The 17,664-nt window shown below is 52.9% G+C and overlaps 2 protein-coding genes and 1 long non-coding RNA gene across 12 annotated transcripts; 1 reads left to right on the top strand and 2 right to left on the bottom strand.

Moving 5' to 3' along the window:
• Positions 1-374: 374 nt before the first annotated feature.
• LOC116656773 lies at positions 375-4,867 on the top strand. Of its 6 annotated transcripts, none has more exons than XR_004311712.1 (4): positions 375-1,279; positions 2,134-2,271; positions 3,088-3,129; positions 3,715-4,867. It is a non-coding gene; the product is annotated as an uncharacterized LOC116656773 (long non-coding RNA). The 6 variants fall into 6 exon arrangements; XR_004311711.1 differs by having other exon boundaries at positions 375-1,534; XR_004311710.1 differs by having other exon boundaries at positions 375-1,774.
• On the bottom strand, positions 4,303-11,177 carry LOC102514422 (membrane primary amine oxidase). Of its 2 annotated transcripts, XM_032457254.1 has the most exons (5): positions 9,426-11,177; positions 7,617-7,902; positions 7,071-7,200; positions 6,130-6,313; positions 4,303-5,872 (listed from the first exon to the last, which is right to left on the bottom strand). In XM_032457254.1, exons 1-5 carry the CDS (start codon positions 11,023-11,025, stop codon positions 5,412-5,414), a joined length of 2,661 nt encoding a protein of 886 aa, XP_032313145.1. In that variant the 5' UTR covers positions 11,026-11,177; the 3' UTR covers positions 4,303-5,411. The 2 variants fall into 2 exon arrangements, with proteins under 2 accessions (XP_032313145.1, XP_006175224.2); XM_006175162.3 differs by having other exon boundaries at positions 5,536-6,313.
• Positions 11,178-11,290: 113 nt separating this feature from the next.
• On the bottom strand, positions 11,291-17,661 carry LOC102514845 (amine oxidase copper containing 2). 4 transcript variants are annotated; one of them, XM_006175164.3, is made up of 4 exons: positions 15,346-17,661; positions 13,002-13,287; positions 12,647-12,776; positions 11,291-12,312 (listed from the first exon to the last, which is right to left on the bottom strand). In XM_006175164.3, the coding sequence occupies exons 1-4, from the start codon at positions 16,931-16,933 to the stop codon at positions 12,046-12,048; spliced, it is 2,271 nt and encodes a 756-aa protein (XP_006175226.1). In that variant the 5' UTR covers positions 16,934-17,661; the 3' UTR covers positions 11,291-12,045. The 4 variants fall into 4 exon arrangements, with proteins under 4 accessions (XP_006175226.1, XP_032313148.1, XP_032313149.1 ...); XM_032457257.1 differs by having other exon boundaries at positions 11,291-12,163; XM_032457258.1 differs by having other exon boundaries at positions 16,249-17,661.
• Positions 17,662-17,664: the final 3 nt, after the last annotated feature.

Here is a 17,664-nt window from a genome sequence, read left to right as displayed (position 1 = left end):
GGTCAGTTCCAGGGGTGGCTTAGGTGGTCTGTCCACCCCCTTGGTGCTGTGTGCAGGCATCATGCACAGTCCCCTACTTTTGCTCTGGCACCTCAGAAGTGGCAGTTGGTTTGTGACCTTTTTGTATCTTATTGTTCATAATTGCCCTGAGTGCGCATGCATGGATGCAGTTATTTTTAAGCCCTTATAGTTCCTTTGTATTCTGTTGCTCCCAGAGACATTTGTTCAGGTACAAGAGCAGACACTCCGGTAGAGGGTCCCAGGTCCCAGCCTATCTCAATTTGAAATGAACCATTTGGGTTTCATAATAAGGAGGAGTAGAATCTAAGGTCAAGGCCCAGCCCTGGCCACAAGGCAAGCTTTCCCAGCCTGGGAACATGAATCTGGGCCTTTGGTAAGTTATGGTCTTTGCTCCCAGCCAAGAACACAATGTTAAGATGGCTAGTGTTTTTTGTCCTGACCAGTGTTACCAAGCAAAGGTCGTGAATGTTTGCTCTGGTTGGGTAATGCCAGGCTGTCAGATGGGAAGTGGGCAATGATCAGGTGGTGGGAGGGAGAGCCTTTGCCTTGCCTGGTGGGGGGATGAGGATGTAAGAAGGCACCCCCTCTGACCACCTTCCCTAAGTGTCTCACTGTCACATTGTTTCCTTCTGACATCATTTCATCCTGGGCTTCACAATCATCATGTCAAACACTCTGAAAACTTGTTGAAAAGGCGTCTCTTTTGAAGAATTAGGAGACAGGACCACACACCCTACTCCCCTAACTAGGTCTTATTTCTCTTTGGACAGACCTGGCCCCAGCCTCTATGAATGTGTTGAAGATGAGCTTATCCCTGGGAGCCAGAGCCCACTCCTGGCCTTCAGGTTGAAGACTGAGCCCCAGGACGTGGTGCTTCAACCGAGCTGCTGCCCTAGAGACCATGTGCAGCCAGTGGGAACCCCCCTCCGTATACCCAGTCACTCCACTCTGATCCGCATTCTAGGGAGATGGCTCTGGCTGAGGCGCGGAGCAGGGCTTGGGTATAGGACAGACTAGAGTCGAGGAGACCAGGCAGGAGGCAAAGGGCCAGGGTGAGGTGAGTGGCCTTGAGGACACAGAGGAAAGGATGAGTCTGGACAGATGTTGTAGGTGGAGTAGATGGGACTCAGTGCCTGATTGGGTGGGTGGGTGAGTAAGGGCACAGCCTCTTAGATGACACCACAAAGACACAAAGGTTTCCCATTGGGTGACTTGGGGTGGGAAGAGGCTCTCACTAGTTGGACCTTCATGGAGAGCAGTGAGTTTAAAGGGGAAACCAACAAGTTTGAGTTTGAGGTGCTCAGGGGGAACCCCAGCACAGATGCCCAGAAAAAAGGGCCATTGGCTCTATGGGCTAGGAGTTCAGGAGAGAGGTTCCTCTAGGCTAGAAATACAGACTTGGGCAAAACAACAAATATTAGTCATGAATTAAGGAGAGCCTGAGCTCACCCAGAGAGGACCTCTGGAGAGAGGAGACAGGAGGGCCAGGGACAGAGTCCTGGAAAATACTGAGGTGTGGGGCTGAGGGGACCTGTGGGCAGAGCAGAGGGCAAGGAGCCAGCACAGGAGCCCGAGAAGCAGCAAATATAGATGAGGAGGAGTCAGAATGTGGGGAGGTCAAGATAAGAGAGAGTTTAAGAAGCGAGTAGTCAAATGCCACTGAGAGGTCCGGAAACTAGGCTGGGAAGGCCTGCGGATTTTGCATCTGGGAGTCACTGGTGACCTTCGTCAGAGCAGGGCCTGTGGCTTGTGGGTCAGCAGAGGGAGGGCAGGGCATTGAGGAGTGACAGAGGTGGGAGGAAAGGAAGCAAGCCCAGGAGGGGTAGAAAGAACATTCCTTGGAGGGCACAGGCTGAGAGAAGACCCCCGGCCAGGAGAGGTAGGGTCCTGGGAGAAGCTTAGAAAGTTGAGAGGAAGAGCCAGTCAAAAGGGAGAGATTTAAAGTACGGGGAGATGAGTGGATAACTGAAAGAGAACTTTCTAGGAGGAGCCAGAAGTGGTGGGTTTCCCCTTAGAACGGGTAAGGAGGCCGTAGAATTAATGAGCCCATCCTCACTGCCAAACCATTCAAAAAAGCTGTCAGGAGGGCTTCAGACACATTTTTTTTTTTAGGGATTTCACTTTTTTCCAAACCCACTGTGCACTGTGTAAAGGATCATCTAACCAGTTATGCCGTCACCACGCTAACTACCAAGGGGACTGATTGTTGGGTGGAATTGTACTTTAATCAGCAAGTGACTTTCCCAGGCGGTAAGTGATCATTAAATACAGTAATGCTCTTCCACTCAGGAGGTCATGGGCTGCACAGCGGGAAAAACCAGAGTCAGTGGCCAGGGATCCTTCTTTACTTCATCTGTGACCTCAGCAGAGGTGGGAAGTGGGGAGGGAGGCAGCTGGATGTGGGGTTCTGATCCCGGCTCTCTGCAAGCATGGCCTCCTCAGGCCAGATTTCCCACGGGAGTCCTCTGCCGGCCTCCCCCTGCATTCCGGCCACCGTCATTTCTCACCTCTGACCCACCGCCCTGTGGCTAAGCCATCTGTCCACTCTATTCATTGTACCTGGGTTGGAGGGAATGTCCTCAAAGGCAACTCTGACCCTGTCACTCCCTTGGTGAGAATCCTTCCATGGCTCCCTGTTTTCCTTAGAGCAACCATGGCAGCAAGGACCTGCCTCTTCTGCCCTCTGTTTGCCCCTCGGGACTCCCCTCACAGCCCACCCACCTGTCAACAAACTTAGGTACTTGTATGGTGCCACTGTGTCACCTCCTGGCCTTTGAAGATGCTGTTTCCTCTTTTTAGAACCTTCTCTCCATTCTCTTCCTTCTCCCGGGGCTAGCTTCTACTCTTCTGCCAGGATCAATTTAGACATCATGTCCCTCAGGGAGCCTTTCCTCATCCTCAAGTCTGGGTTAGGAGCCCCTGCTACCTCCCGCCTCCTCTCTGAAAGTCCCTCGTGTAATTGCCCCTTTACCTGTCCCTCTAGCCCCTCCCAAGGTGCCTGGCAGGTAGGAGGCACTTGGGAAATCATTGTTGAATGCATGTAGGAATCCTTCTCTTCCACTGCAGAGGGAGACTTTCCCAGGCGCTGCAGGAGGAGAGCAGAGGCAGGTGAGTGCATCCTGTGCTCCTCACAAGGGCTCCCCGTGTCTACATTCCTGGAGAAGTCCCAGCTGTGCCCCTGACCTAGCCTCGGGTGGCCCCTTGTCCATCTCCTCTTAGGAGGGCAATGGGGGCAAGTCCTAAAGATCTCTGGCCTTGGAGACACCAGTTCTTTTAGAACCTGACATCTTTGGTCACTATTCCTGCCTATCGCTTGACCACAAGTCTGAGGCAGACAGTCCTTCCAGCCTCAGGGGTCTAAGGGAGAGAGTGGGTGGGGTAGGGGGCTGGGGGTCCAACTTGCAGCCCTCTAAACCCCAGCAGGGCTAACGATCTCATGATCTCCATGTCCACTGAGGCCTGGAACAGGGGTGTTATCCCCATGATGACATGTAGAGAGACATAACCACAGTCCCTTTTTCAGATCAAGGCTTGTGAGCGAGCCTTCACACACATTCACATGCACACTCACCACTTGCAAACACTCACCCTCTTGGGTCTGGAGATGGGTTACAAGACAAGGAGTTTCAAGTTATTAAATCGGGGTAGGGGGAGGTGTGGACACCAGCATTCCTTTTTTCCTTTTCCCTCCAGCTGACTGTTGTGCAACTGACCATAAAAAGGAGCCAGAAGGAGGTGGAAACAAAAGGCATGTAATGGAGAAGGTAAACTACTCAGGTCATAGAAAGAAGTAGTATCAAGTAAGTATCAGAGCCACGTTGGTCATGACATCCCTTTTTCTCCTCTGTCTCAGTCTTCAGTCTCTCCTTGTCTTAAATCTCTTTCTGTCCTCTGTCACTCTTGCTTCTACCCCAGGCCATGTTATAAATTCATCCAGCCATCCCTGGCCCTCTCTCCTTACTGAAGTCTTTTTCCCTGTTCTTTGGAACCTGGTTTCTCTCCAGCTTACTGACTCGTCTCCATCCATTGTTCCACTGACCCAGAAGTGAACTTGGACTTGGGGCAGGACAGAAGGTAGCAGAAACTTCCGTGATGCCTGCTCTCCCTGGATGTGATCTCCCTCTGGGCAGAAGCTGAGAAGCATCCAAAATCTGGTCCCTGCATGGCACCTCCTAGCCTGGCCTGGGCTCCCAGCAGGCAGAAGTCACCCCTCCCCATTGCTTCCCCTTGCCCCCTCTTCTGAGAGAAACAAAGAGAGAGAGCGCATGAGACAGAGCAAAAGAGAGATTGACTGAAGTTTAATATTTCCCCTGGAGATATACACTCAAGAGAAGGCAAAGGAGTTACCAGAGGCCACACCCATTTCTCTGGGTCTCAAAAATGAGAAAACTGAGTCCCAGGCCCATCTCTTAACTCACTTTACCCTCCCCTACCTCACCCTTTTTAAGGCCCGTCTGTAAAAGAAAAAAATAGTTCTTGTTTGGGCCCATTTATTATCTGAATAATAATAAATGAATAGGTAAAATTATGGTTCAAAATTCAAAATGTACAAAAGGATTTATAATACTAAGTCTCCTCTCTCTCTGGTCCCCACTTCCCAGTTTCCCTCACCAGAGGCAACCTGTGTTACCTGTTTCTTCTGAATATGCATCTATAAGAAAATATTTGTATTATCCTCCCTTCTAATACACAAATGGAAGTGCCCTATACACAGTTCTGCACCTTGCCCCTTTCACTGGAAGATGATTCCCTATAAAGAGATGTAATTAGTTTTATAATTGCATAGTATTGCATTGTTAAGGCTGTATCAGAATTTATTTAACCAATCCTCTAGGGAAGGATGGTTCTGCTGTTTCCAATCTCTTTCTATTTGTATACCAATCCCTAATCCAGACCCTCCTCCCCTGCCTCAAACCAGGACAGTGATGGGGAGAGGCTCCTCCCCCAGAGGCTGGCCTTATTTGCATGCCCACATGTGACTGGACAGCCCCTGGCCCCCTGGCTGGAGTTCCTGGGTCTTCCTGCTTCTCACAATTGGTGCCCACCCAGCCTCCCTTGTTGGCTGTTACAGAGTACAGAGGGCATTGGTCACACACAGACCTGGCACAAAATGACCACTCCACATTACCACTGCACCCACAAATCCACTTAAAGTGCTAAGTTGAGTTGCTGCTGACTCTATTCATCCTCTCCCAGAGAATGCAAGGCAGGGCTATACAAATGGGCAGAGAAAATTGTGGGGAAACACACCCTGCCCCAGGACTGGGGGTAAGGGCAGCTCCCAGACACAGGGAGACAGACAGGCGTCCTCTCAAACTAGATGTACCTTGCATATTGAGACTTCCACAGGCCTAGAGCCAGGAGAAGAGACCAGAGTTAAGAAATGAGGGCTAGGGGAGCATCAGGGCAGAGGAACATCCCTTCAGGGCTGGGAGGGAAATCCCAGGATATAAGAACAGGTAGGAACAGGAGATGGTTAGGCAAGAAGGAAGAGAGAGACAAGGAAGACTAGTATGAGAGTGACCATGGGCCAAGGGGCCTCTTCCAGCTTTATTCATGGCGTTATAGGCCTGGCAGGAACCCTGCCCTGGGGCCTCTAGGGGGCTATCCCCATAGAGAGCCTTCTTCCTTGCCTCCCAAGGGAAGGACTGGAGAGTCTTAGGAGAGAATTGGGATGTCCTAAAAAGGTTTGGGACAGCCAAAAAGCAAAACCAAAAACAGGAGTCTTCTGGGAAAAGCTTAACCATCATCACTCCACGGTCCCGAATGGCCGTTCCTCTCCTCTCAGGGACAGGAGCCCAGCAGGTCTGGGGTCCACAAAGCCAAGTGCCCCCTGTGTCAGGTGTCACAGGCTCAGGATGCTCCCAGCAGGGAGGGGGAGGCAGGGAGGACAATGGGAGAGAGAGGACCTTGGGGTGTGAGGAGGGCACAGGCTGCCCTGCCCAGTGCCTGTTGCCTCCCCTCCCACACTTCCTGGTCCAAGGGCCCCAGTCAAAATCCTCATCCCAGGGCCCACCTAGTTATGAGCGAAGCCTGCGTGGGAGAAGGCAGGGAAGTGGGGGGCACAGGCATCAGCCTTGGGAAGGCAAGCCAGGGGGTTGATCTCACAGGCCCCAGCATCCTGGTCCCCCCGGAAGTAGACAGAGTCAGCAGAATCAAAGGAGGGGTCGTAGTCAAAGAAGTTGTAGGGTCTGAGGAGGAAGCCTGCGGCATTCCCTGCAGTCACCGTGTTGGGGACGTCCTCTGCATGCGGGATGTGCAGGAAACCAGGTGTCACCCAGGCCACCAGGTCCTAGCAAGGGGTGAAGAAAAAGGATTATAAGGCCTGGCTTTGCTAAAGACATACCTGCCCCCTCCCCCACAGTGGCCTTGTATGGAATGATTCACCTTGCCAGCCCACCTTCCCTCAGAAGGATTTTAACTCTTTAAACATGTTTCCTACTAGCCCAGAAGTCAAAGCATAGTCAATTTCATATTGGGAGCCACACCTGCCCCCAGTGCCAGCCCACACCCACCATCTCTGATGTTCCCCATAGCATCTCCATCAGCCTACCCACCCCCAGAGGAATGATGACACCCACCAGCTACTTAGCTCCTCTCCCCTAACTCTGTGAGAGAGTTCCTAAACTCTAACTGAGAGGCGGATGGAGGAGGGAAGTTCAGGGCTTGGGAAGCAGAAAAGTCCGACATTTAAAAATTAATCCTTTAGTGGTAAAGCCAGGACTGAAGAAGCTTTAGATATAAGCTATGTGGCCTTCCTTGGTGACTTTCAGCACTCCTGAGTCCTGGGGCCCTAAAAGGGCCAAGTCCACAAAGTTGAGACTTAGAAGGCTGTAGTGTCTTGAGGAGAGGCTGGTGCCTCAGCCAGTGTGTACGAGTGAACTCCCAGCTTGGGAAGATTCCCTCAACAGGTAATGATCGGATCCACAGAAGGCAGGAGTCAGCTCTGCCTTTGAGGAGATAGATGGCTTTCAGGGACCCCCAGGAAAAGGCGGGGCTCATCTCTGGGCCCCTGCCCGCCTCCCTCAGTCCCCACGTGGTCAACCGACCTCTCCAGCAATAGTCTCGTTGTTGATGAAGCCAGAGAAGTCCACAGAGGGGGTCCAGGGGTCATTCTGATTGAAGATGCTGGTGCTGGTGGGCTCTGTCTCCTTCCTCTGGGTCACGGCCAGCTTGTACCTAGAGTTGTACTAGTCAGGCCTCCAGGTCACTAGCCCCATCCTGCCTCCTGATTATTGGGGAAGGGAGCCCAGCACATGGACCTCAGCTTTCCCATCTCATCCACACAGTGACTTTGATGCCACCCTAATGGGTTGCCCAACATCTTTCCATGTCCTCCTGTTCACCCCTTGTCATTTCACAGCATGGCCTCTCCAAAACAGAAAAGAATTCTGCCATCTGGGCTTTAGTATTCCAAGGGGGCCATGTATCCATCCACTGTGTGAATTTTGATACCCAGGAAATCCTTTTTGAGTTCTTCTCTCACCTCGCATAAAATTTGAACTGAGTTCCCGAGTGCCCCTCCCAACACTCCCTTCTCACTCTCATTCTCCGCCCCTTCCCACTCCACAAAACACACACACCGTGCCACCCACCTCGCCCAGCTGAGGCTTCTCTCCATGGAGCTGGCCTGGGGCAGCGGCTCCCCAGGAAAGCTGACCACCTGGATGCGGTAGCCCCGAGGGTGGCCCCACTTGTTGCTGTGGTTGCTGGCCAGGTACACGTAGCGAGGCGGGGCAGTTCCCAGGGGGAAGGCAGCCTGGTCTTCCGTCTCCAGCAACTTCCGAGTCACCTGCATTCTCTGTATCTGGTGCTCAGGACTCCAGGGTACCGCCGAGGGGGCATAAGCCATATCTTCAGCCCAGACCCAGTTCTCCACTCCTGCAAGGGTTGGGTGGAGGTGGGTGAAGGGGAAGGGTGGGAGGGAGGGCTGGTCATACGGTGGCCCTACCCTCTCTGGACTCTGCCCCCACCTGGCTTCAGAGTGGAGGCCAAAGAGAAGCCCAGACTGAGTGTGCCCCCTGCTTCTCTCCCGTCTTGACAAGTTATCCCCCATCTTTCAGCCAAAGCTGTTGACCTGTGAAATATGTCTTCAAGGATTTCATTCATTCATCCGTTCACACCCATTAGTGGAGAGGCCTGTGCTCGGCGCGGGGGACATACAGGTGAATGAAACTTTATTCTTACCCTCCTGCTCCCACTGAAGCCACAGAGGAGCAAAGCCCTGAGGGGCCTGCAGTGCCAGAAGAGCACGCTCACGATTCAAGGTTAGAGGAACACAGGTGCAGGCAGGAGTGGGGGCCTTCCTGGGCAACGCTTCAGCCTGTCCTCAGGGGATGTCATCAGCAGAGATGACACGGCAGGGCATTCTAGGCAGGGCCAAAACATGAGCAAAAGAAAAACAGCCCGACTGGCCTGGGCGCTGTGTGTGTCCAGGGCCAGGCAGGGTGTGTGTGCAGCTAATGCAGCCCTGGGGGAGAATATGAAAGGCAGGCAGGAGCTGCACTCTGAGGGGAAGGGCTTCGTAGGTCCCTCTGTGGACAGGGTCCCATAGGTGATGGGGAACGTGGGAGGTGTGTGAGGGAGCATGCTGGCATGGGCTGGTAGGTCCCTCTGGGTGCAGATTGAGCCCTGAATCTGAGAGGAAGAATAGTCAAAATGGCAAAGAGAGGACTGGCTCAACAGAGGGATGGCAGTGGGGTCTAGCGAGCAGTTTGGGATGTTTCAGAGGCAGAACAGAAAAAAATCTGGTGATTAACTCAATGTGGGGAAGGACAGTGAAAAATGACAAGGCCTCTAAGACATCATGTAGCCTTGGCTCTCTATGTGACCACCAACTCCAGGAACTACCCGGAATGTTCCACAGCAGTCACTCTACCCCTCACACTTAAATGTATTGTGCCCAGAGGGAAACTCAGGGAAGAGGAGGGAACACCTTCCAAGGAAACGTACAATCTGGGATATTCCCTGATTAGCCTACATGTGCCAGGGACTCGGCAGAAAGCAAACAGATCTTCCAAAACACCAGCACTGCAGGCCAGACACAGATGAGCCAAAAAACAAATGTCTGCCTCGCTAAAATGAAGCCCATATAAGTGCCAGGGAAGGAAGAGGGCAATAGGGACCCTTAGCCCAGATCCTGCCTGAGCTGAGCTATTGCCCAAGATTTTCGGATGAAATCAAGTGGAGAGAGGGTGGCAGGGCTGCACCCAGCCAGTGAGTTAACCTCTCAGTGACATTCAGCAGCCAGCTCTCTCCCATCCAGCAAAAGAGGAAGCATGAAATTCCAAAACCACTCAGGCTCAGATCTTCCTTTCCTGGAAAACCTCCATAAAACTCAAAGCAAATGCAGACAACTCTTTAGGCTCCTCTTCTGAATCCTTGCCTCCGCCAGGATGTCTTACCTCCCACATCCAGATCCACCTTGAAGTTGGCACTGTGGGTGTGGATGGTGCCCAGCGTGTGCTCCCCAACCTGGTTTCCGAATCTTCGGGCAGCACCAAAGAGGAACGCTGAGCTGATGTAGCCCGTGGCATGGAATTTGACTTCTATGGCCCCACTGGGATGGAAGACCATATCCCACACGTAGTCATAATTGAGCAAGGTGGACACAGATCTGATGATCAGCACAGTCTCCTGAAGGCCCCCAAAATAGTGGGAGTGAAAATATGAGTGGTGTCGCCTCAGTGGGAGGCCCTGGTTCTGCTCAAACACACAGAAGGCATCGTGTAGTGTCTTGGGGGCTTGGGACTCCAGAAGGAAGTGCCAGTCCACGTAGGTGGCCAGATAGGGGCAGTCCACCCCACGGGTCAGAGGTGTGGAGTACTTGCCCATGCCAAAGCTGCCGTCCATATAGCGGGTCATCATTGCTGCTGGGGTATTTCCACCGTAGACGGCCAAGGCCTCCTGGAGGCTGATCTCGTAAGCTAAACGTTCTCCCTGGAAGCGGATGTCAAAGATCCTTGGGCCAGTGAAAGCTCCAAGGCCAAAAGAGAAAGTCCACAATGAGGAGGCCACTCGACTCCCCTGGACAATGAAGCGAGGACCCTGGGGATGGAACTGCAGAGGGGGAGACAGACCCCGGGGCACCGGGGATTTCAGGGACCAGGATGCACCTGTGCCATTGTCTGGGACCACCACCACATTCACCCGGCCAGCCTCAAACTCTTCCTCCAGCTGGGCCAGACTCTCATAGTAGCGGCCTTGAAAGAACACTTTCTGGATGGTCCAGCCGGTGGGGTCCAGAGCCTTGTGGTCTACCAGTAGTTCCAACCCCACAGGATTGAGGTAATACCCAGCTCCTGAGATATTGTAGTAGAGGCCAAACCAGGTGGCCCGGTCCCCTGACTGTAAACCACGAGGGGCTGTGGTCATTGTCACCAGGTTCTGTCCTTGGCGTTTGTAGGAGCAGCAGTGATGGAGGAGCCCAGCAGCCTGGGGCAGCTCTCTGTTGAAGATCATGTGGTCTATGTCCAAGTACTCTCGGATGGGCACAGGGCGTCGGTGATAGGGCAGGGGTCCCCCATTACGCTGCACAGTCACATCCCGCATGTAAGAGGGGTGGGGCAGTGGTCCCACCACCAGCTCAGTCACGTTGGGATGGAGCTGTCTACCAAAGAAGACGATGGCCAGTGCCTCCCGGGCAGGCGGGGGTCTCCCCTTGTCCAGGTGGGCCAAGGCTGCAGCCTTGGGGGGCAGCTGCAGCTCTATTGAGAAGACACAGTTGTCTGAGGGTTGGGCCTGGGCTGCGTCCACCAGTCCTGGCCCCAGCTTCTGGGTCAGAAATCTCATCACAGCTGCCAGCTCTTCTCGGCTCAGGTCTGCAAACAGCTGGCTATGGCCACGGTGTGTCCAGGGCTGGGCACTGGGAGATACGGAGGGGCAGAAGGCAGGCAGGCTGGATTCACCCCCATCTCCTCCTCTGCCAGCTAGCAAGACACACACCAAGGCAAAGATAGTGATGATAGCCAGAGCGAGGAGCACCAGGGTGGTCTTCTGGTTCATTGTCCCAAGAACATAGAGATGGAGGGTTGAACAAAAATCGAGATATGTATTCTCAGGCGAGCTGAAGAAGGTCTCTTTTAACCCCTGTATTGGGAGCTCTGGACTCTGGCTGAGGTTCTCAGTATTCCGACGCAAAGGAGACTGAGGGTGGGAAGAGCAGGGAAGGCTGGGGAGGGGGCGGGGCAGGCTGGGGTTGGAGGGCGGGCCTGAAGCAGGGTAGCAGCAATTTCCATAGACCTTACATGGCTTTGTCTCCCAGGCTCCAATTCAGACTCTGCTCTCTGGGTCAGGGTTGGAACAGAGGAGAGCTGAGGTAGGGGGAAGGGGTGGAGGGGATTTCAAAATAATGCAACTGACCAGCCTGAGCACAGAAATGCACCACCCGCAAGGAGGCAGCCCCTCATCCCCCTCAGCCCCATTTCTTCCTCCAGTCCCCACTTCCCCAGGGCCAGATGTTTCTTTTCTGATACCTTGGAACTCTTGTCTTCCTTCCAGGAAAACCCCACTCCCAGCCCTTCATTGTCCCCGGCAGCATTTCTTGGCCAGGTCCGTTCCCCTCCCCTACTCCTCCATGGCTAATTTCCTTGGCCAGAGTCTTTAGTATTCTCTGGGAGATTCTAGAAACTTCAAAAATAGAAGAAATTCAAGTAAAAATCTTGTAATACTTTTTATTATAAATTACACACACCTCCGATTTTTACAAAATTCTATCTATTCTTCCGTTTCAATGCACATGCATGAAGAAATGTCTGGAATAACATTCACCAAATGTGAATGCTAGCCATTTCTGAGTGGTAGGATTTGGGGTGTTTTTGCTTGAATATTTTAATAACATCATTTCTATAAATTCATCATTTTAAAAAATGAACTGGAAATAAGAATTAACCAAAAGGCTATATGGTGGTTTATGTGATAGGAGGCTGTTTCCCAAGGGTGGAGTGTCAGGGGAGCAGGAAGTGGGAACAGAGAGTATGGTACATGTCTTGGCACCCCACTCCGTGTCCCACCACACACTCAGGGCTAAAAGTCTTGGTAAGAGAAAGGGGGCAGATCCGGGACACAGGACGCCAGGTGGGGGATGCAGGCCACATGATTGACACTGCAGAGCCCAGCATTCTGGTCCTTCTCAAAGTAGACGCTGTCAGGGGAGAAGATGGAGGGGTCCTCATCAAAGAAGTTATAGGGTCGGAGCAAGAAGCCAACTCTGTTCCCCAGAGTCACTGTATTGGGGACATCCTCAGCGTGGGGGATGTGCAGGAAGCTGGCTGTAACCCAAGCCACCAGGTCCTGAAGGAAGAGGAGGAGCCAGAGACTTTGGAGGTGAGACCCTTGCAGAGAATCTCCCCTCAGCCACAATCCCCAACCTCCAGTCCCGCCTGCTTCCACCCCCGCCCAGCCTCAGGCCCAAGGTTTGATAATCCCTGAGAAGCCGTAGGGTGGTCTAAGTCCCAGGGCTAATCTCACCCCGGGAAGGGATGACCCTTCTGGTCATTAGGGAGCTCCCTGGCTCCTAATCAAATGGTGGGAAACCCACCATTCCCTCCATCCTATAGCCAGGGGCCGGGCAGCCAAGACACCAGGCTCAGGGGAGCCCCTCTTCTGTGTCCCTAGGGCTACCAACCTCTCCTAAGAGGGTCTCATTGTTGATGAAGTCAGCAAAGGCCATAGTGGGTGTCCAGATGTCATTCTGGTAATAGATGCTGCTGCTCTGTGACTCCTTCTCCTTCCTCCGAGTCACCGCGAGCTGGTATCTGACCAGGAATGTTTGTAGGAAGGTGGTATCAGAAAATGCCAAGGGCCTTTATCAGCCCGGAAGTCCTTTGGATCAGATTTCTGTCTGAGACCATTTCCCACCCCATATCTACTTGGATCTGAGATGAGGTTTGGAGCAAGGGTAGTGAGTTGGGGTCTCCAAGAGCCAGGATGGGAAGGGGACTGGTCCTTCCCTACCACCCAGTGCCCAGGGCCCTCCTCACCTCCCCCAGCTGAGGGCCCTCTCCATGTCGCTGTCCAGAGGCATGTGTATGCCGAAGGGGCTGTGGATCTGGATTCGATACCCGCGCTGGTGACCCCAGGCATTAGTCTGGTTGCTAGCCAAGTAAAGGTAGCGGGGAAGGGGGCTCCCCAAAAGAAAAGCTGTCAGATCCTCCCTTCCCAGGACCTGCCGAGTCAGCTGTGGGCGCTGCAGTTGGTGCTCCGGACTCCAAGGGGCTGCCACAGGTTTAAACACCACGTCTTCAGCTACGACCCAGTTTTTCAGCCCTGCCAGGGTGAGGGGAGGGAGAGGAGTTCCACACCAGGTGAGACAGGTCCCTCGTCTTCTCCATGACGCCCACTACACTGGCCTAACAAAGCTCATCAGAGAGCACTCGTGCTGGGAGTCAGGTCTGGATTTGAGGGATAGCCTGTCTTCTTCAAATGTGCCCTGGTCCAATACTGTTACCACCGGTCACAAGTGGCTATTTCAATTTCAATTAAAAATCCGGGGTTGGGGGGAGGATATAGCTCAGTGGTAAGCATGCACGAGGTCCAGGGTTTAATCCCCAGTACCTCCCCAGTTTATTTAATAAATAAACCTAACTATCTCCCCCACCAAAAAAAATTTTAATTCAGTTCCTCAGTCACACTAGCTACATTTCAAGTGCTCAATAGCTGCCTGTGGCTAGTGGCTCACATATTGGACACTGCAGGCAGAGAACATTTCCATCGTTGCATAAAGTTCTATTAGCACTGGTCTACCCAGTAGACTTTGGACCAATTCTTGGCTTCTCTGATTCTCACTCTATGAATCTCTATACTGGGCATAATAAAGGTTGTTCTGTGGCTGAGCTCTATAAATAGAAAAGCACATACAGGTGGCTAGTAACATGCTTCTAACCAGGAACGGGCTATTTGTCTTGGAGAAGCTGGCTGGAAAAACCCAATCTCCTCCCATGGTGCCCTGCATAATCCTCCTCGTTCTGAGACTTTGCTATTTTTTTTTTCAATATGGCAGGGACCACTTTCAGACTTTTTTATAAGTAAGTAGATTTTTATCTTTAAATTGTCAGGGAGATCCTTGGAACACTTAGACTCTGCAGGTCTGGACCACTGGTTCCTTTAAACATAACTCTTAAGAAGGCTCTGGCACAGGGAGGCACTCTACTGAAGCCAGTGCCTCTGCCCGTCGTCCTGTGCCCAGGGGCCTGACACAGCATCTCTGGCCCACAGCACCAGCCTCTGTTGCATACTCTAGGGATCCAATGTTACTTGATTTTACATCCCAAGACAAGGCTGTTTAATGCCAAAATGCTGGGGGGGGGGGGGATCTTCAAATCAGAAAATAGTCATATTCCAAATATGTCAAAGAATAATCGTTACTATGCATGATTGAAAATAGCATTTCAATCATGCTATTTTCTTAGCTCTCCCTCCCCTCCACCCCCCCCCCACATACACACCATCTTTATACTCAAAGAGGATATGAAAATGTTTCACAAGAAATATGCTGAGTTACATTGCATTATACTTGGGCCGTCACTTCCTGACCCACCTCCATGCACCCTCCTGTTTCCACAACTGTAAACTGGAGAGGGCCTGGTAGATTCCTAATTTTCTTTCTGGGTATAATAGTCCAATTTGGTAATTTTCTGTCCTGCACAAAAATCTGGCAGGAAGAGAAAGTCTCCTTTGTGCTTTGAACCCTACTTGAGAAATCCCTTTCCACCCTTGCAGCAAGACTATTGCGTGCCTGCCATGTCACAGGACAGCCCACTGTGATGACATGTGCTGGCAGGAACAGGATGCCCCTCCCCACCCGGTCCCCAGGAGGATGAGGCCTGTCCCATAGCCCCGCTTGTCTGAAATCCTGTGGAGCAGTCCCCAGCCAGCACCTCCCTTTCTCAGGCCCCAGAATTTCTTCCACTCTGAAAACCTCTTTAGACAGACTGCTTCCCATGTCCGCTCGGGCCCCTGCTCTCCCCACCTCCACTGACTCTCAGAATCAGGAGTCCCAGCTCCAGCTGCAACTGGTGCCAGACAGGGCCAGGTCACCACCTACAGACAGGCCAAGGCAGCCAGCGCAGCCATTACATTTAGTTTCACAGTTGCAGCAGGTCAGAGGGGCCTGGGCGGGGGGGAGGGGGGGAGCCCTCTCTACCTTTTGCCACATGTCCAGTGAGCCCAGTACCTCAGGCTGACTGCAGCTGAATACATGCAAATCAGTCCCTGCTGTTGCTAAATTGTGTGGGAATGCCATGCTTTCCTATTCTGGCTCGATATGGGGGTCTCCCTTCCCTCTGGCCCACCCCAACTCTCAACCCTCACCCCCTGGGCACTCACCTGCCACATCCAGGTCCAGCTTGAAATGGAAGGCATGTGTGTGCACCGCCCCCAGCACTCGCTCCCCCACGCGGTTCCCAAAAAGAAGGCTCTCCTGTCCCCCACTCAGGAAAGCTGTGTTGATGTAGCCTGTGGCATGGACCCGCCCTTCAAGAGCCCCATTTGGGTGCAATACAAAGTCCCAAATGTAGTCATAGTTGCCTACAGAGGACACAGACCTGACTACAAGGGCCGAGCCAGCCAAACCACCATAGAAATGACTCTGAAGGTGATTGTGGTGCCTTCGGAGGGGTAGTCCCTGGGCCTCCTCAAATATACACACAGCCCCTGGGAGCAGCTGGACTACCCCTTTGCCCACTAATATGTGGATGTCCACCATGGTAGACTGGTAGGGGCAGTCCACTCCCCGCACCAAGCCCCGGCTGTGACTGCCAAGTCCATAGCTGCTATCCAAGTATCGGGTCATCATTGTCTTGGGTGAATCAGCACCATAGATAGATACGCACTCCTGGACACTGACTTCATAGGCCACTCGCTCGCCCTTGAACCGAACATCAAATATTCTCATGCCACTGAACACTCCATGGCCAAAGGTAAACGTCCAGAGAGAGGACGCCACCAGGTTCCCTTGGACACTGTACCGGGAGCCCTGAGGTGAAAACTGAAGAGGGGGAAGAGGACCTGGGGAGATCCGGGACCGCAGGGATGAGGTCCCATCTGGCAGGGGTAGAGGAACTCTAACCACTTCCAGCCGGCCAGCCTTAAACTCCCATTCCAACTGGCTCAGGTCTGCATAGTAGTGCCCAAGATAGAAGACCTGCTGGACAGCCCAGTGGGCAGGGTCCAGGGCCCTGTGGTCCAGCAGTAGCTCCAGCCCCACGGGGTGAAGAAAAATTCCAACACCTGAGATGTTGTGGTAGAGGGCAATCCAGGTAGCACGGTCCCCCGAGCGTAAGCCACGAGGGGTGGCGTGCAGACCTGCCAAAGTGGAGCCACTGTAGTTGAAGACAGAAGCCAGGAAGACTGGTGCCTTGGGGAGCTCCACCTCTTTCAAATGTTTCCACATCTGGGCAGACTCGGTTCTCAGCACAGGGCGTCGATGATAGGGCAAGGGGCCCCCGTGACGCTCCACAGTCACATCCCGCATGTAAGAAGGGCGTGGCAGCGGCCCCACCACCAGCTCAGTCACGTTGGGCTGGGGTTGTCCGCCAAAGAAGACAATGGCCAGTGCCTCCCGGGCAGGTGGGGGGCTCCCCCTGTCCAGGTGGGCCAGGGCTGCAGCCTTGCGGGGCAGCTGCAGCTCCACTGAGAAGACACAGTTGTCGAAGGGGCGGGCCTGGGCTGCGTCCACCAGGCCTGGCCCCAGCTTCTGAGTCAGAAAGCTCATCACAGCCATCAGCTCCTCTCGGCTCAGGTCTGCAAACAGCTGGCTCTGGCCAGGGTGTGTCCAGGGCTGGGCACTGTGGGATACAGAGGGGCAGCGGGGAGGCTGGCTGGAGCCACCTTGGCTGGTCAGCAAGACATAGGCCAGGGCAAAGATGGTAATGAGGGACAGTGCCAGGAACACGAGGACTACCTTGAGATTCATGATGAATGCTAAGAGCTGAAATGAGAGTCCCACCAGTTGCTCCTTCCAGTTACTGACATCAAATCAGGGTTTATATTCAGTAGGATGGATAGGAATAGAGAAAACTCCACCCTGTGGGTTGGACAGGAAATTTCTAACCTTGATTTATATAATTCTGCTCCAATTTTCTGTTCTGTGGTTTGGCTCAGGTACTACTTCCACGTGCATAGTCTCCCCTATCCCTGAACGCCTCCCAGCAGCACTGTCAGTACCCACTGGAGATTTCCATCACTGATACCAGCTTAGAGGGCATCTGTATGTACACTCAACTCCACCTTCCATCCAGAATAGGTCTGAGAAAGAACGCAAGTCTCAGATGCCCAATCAAGTCCTGTGTGCTTCACGCAGCTACTCAAACTGTCCATTTTCCTACCTCCTGGCAGGCGCTACCCCCCAGTATTTCCAGGATCCACTGCCCAGTTCAGCAGTAAGCACTGTGGTCTGCCAGTTGCCTGGGGCCAAGCCTTTGATTTGCAGTCTCAGGCCTCTTCTTCTAGTGGGTGAGAAAGAAGTGGTGAAGGCCTGGCCACAGCAGTCAGGTTTGTACACCAATAGCAGGTCCCTAAGCTGTGTGACTTGAGGAGAGTTACTTATCATGAGATTCAGTGTCCTCACCTATAAAGAAGGGATAAAGCTACCCTAGAGATGCATGAAGATTAAATGTGATCATGCACATAAAGTGCTTAACAGAG

Source organism: Camelus ferus, chromosome 16 (assembly GCF_009834535.1).
Source record: "Camelus ferus isolate YT-003-E chromosome 16, BCGSAC_Cfer_1.0, whole genome shotgun sequence".
In the NCBI taxonomy this organism is placed as follows: Eukaryota; Metazoa; Chordata; class Mammalia; order Artiodactyla; family Camelidae; genus Camelus; species Camelus ferus.
The sequence above is the reverse complement of the archived record's forward strand: the minus strand, read 5'-3'. Positions and strand labels throughout refer to the sequence as shown.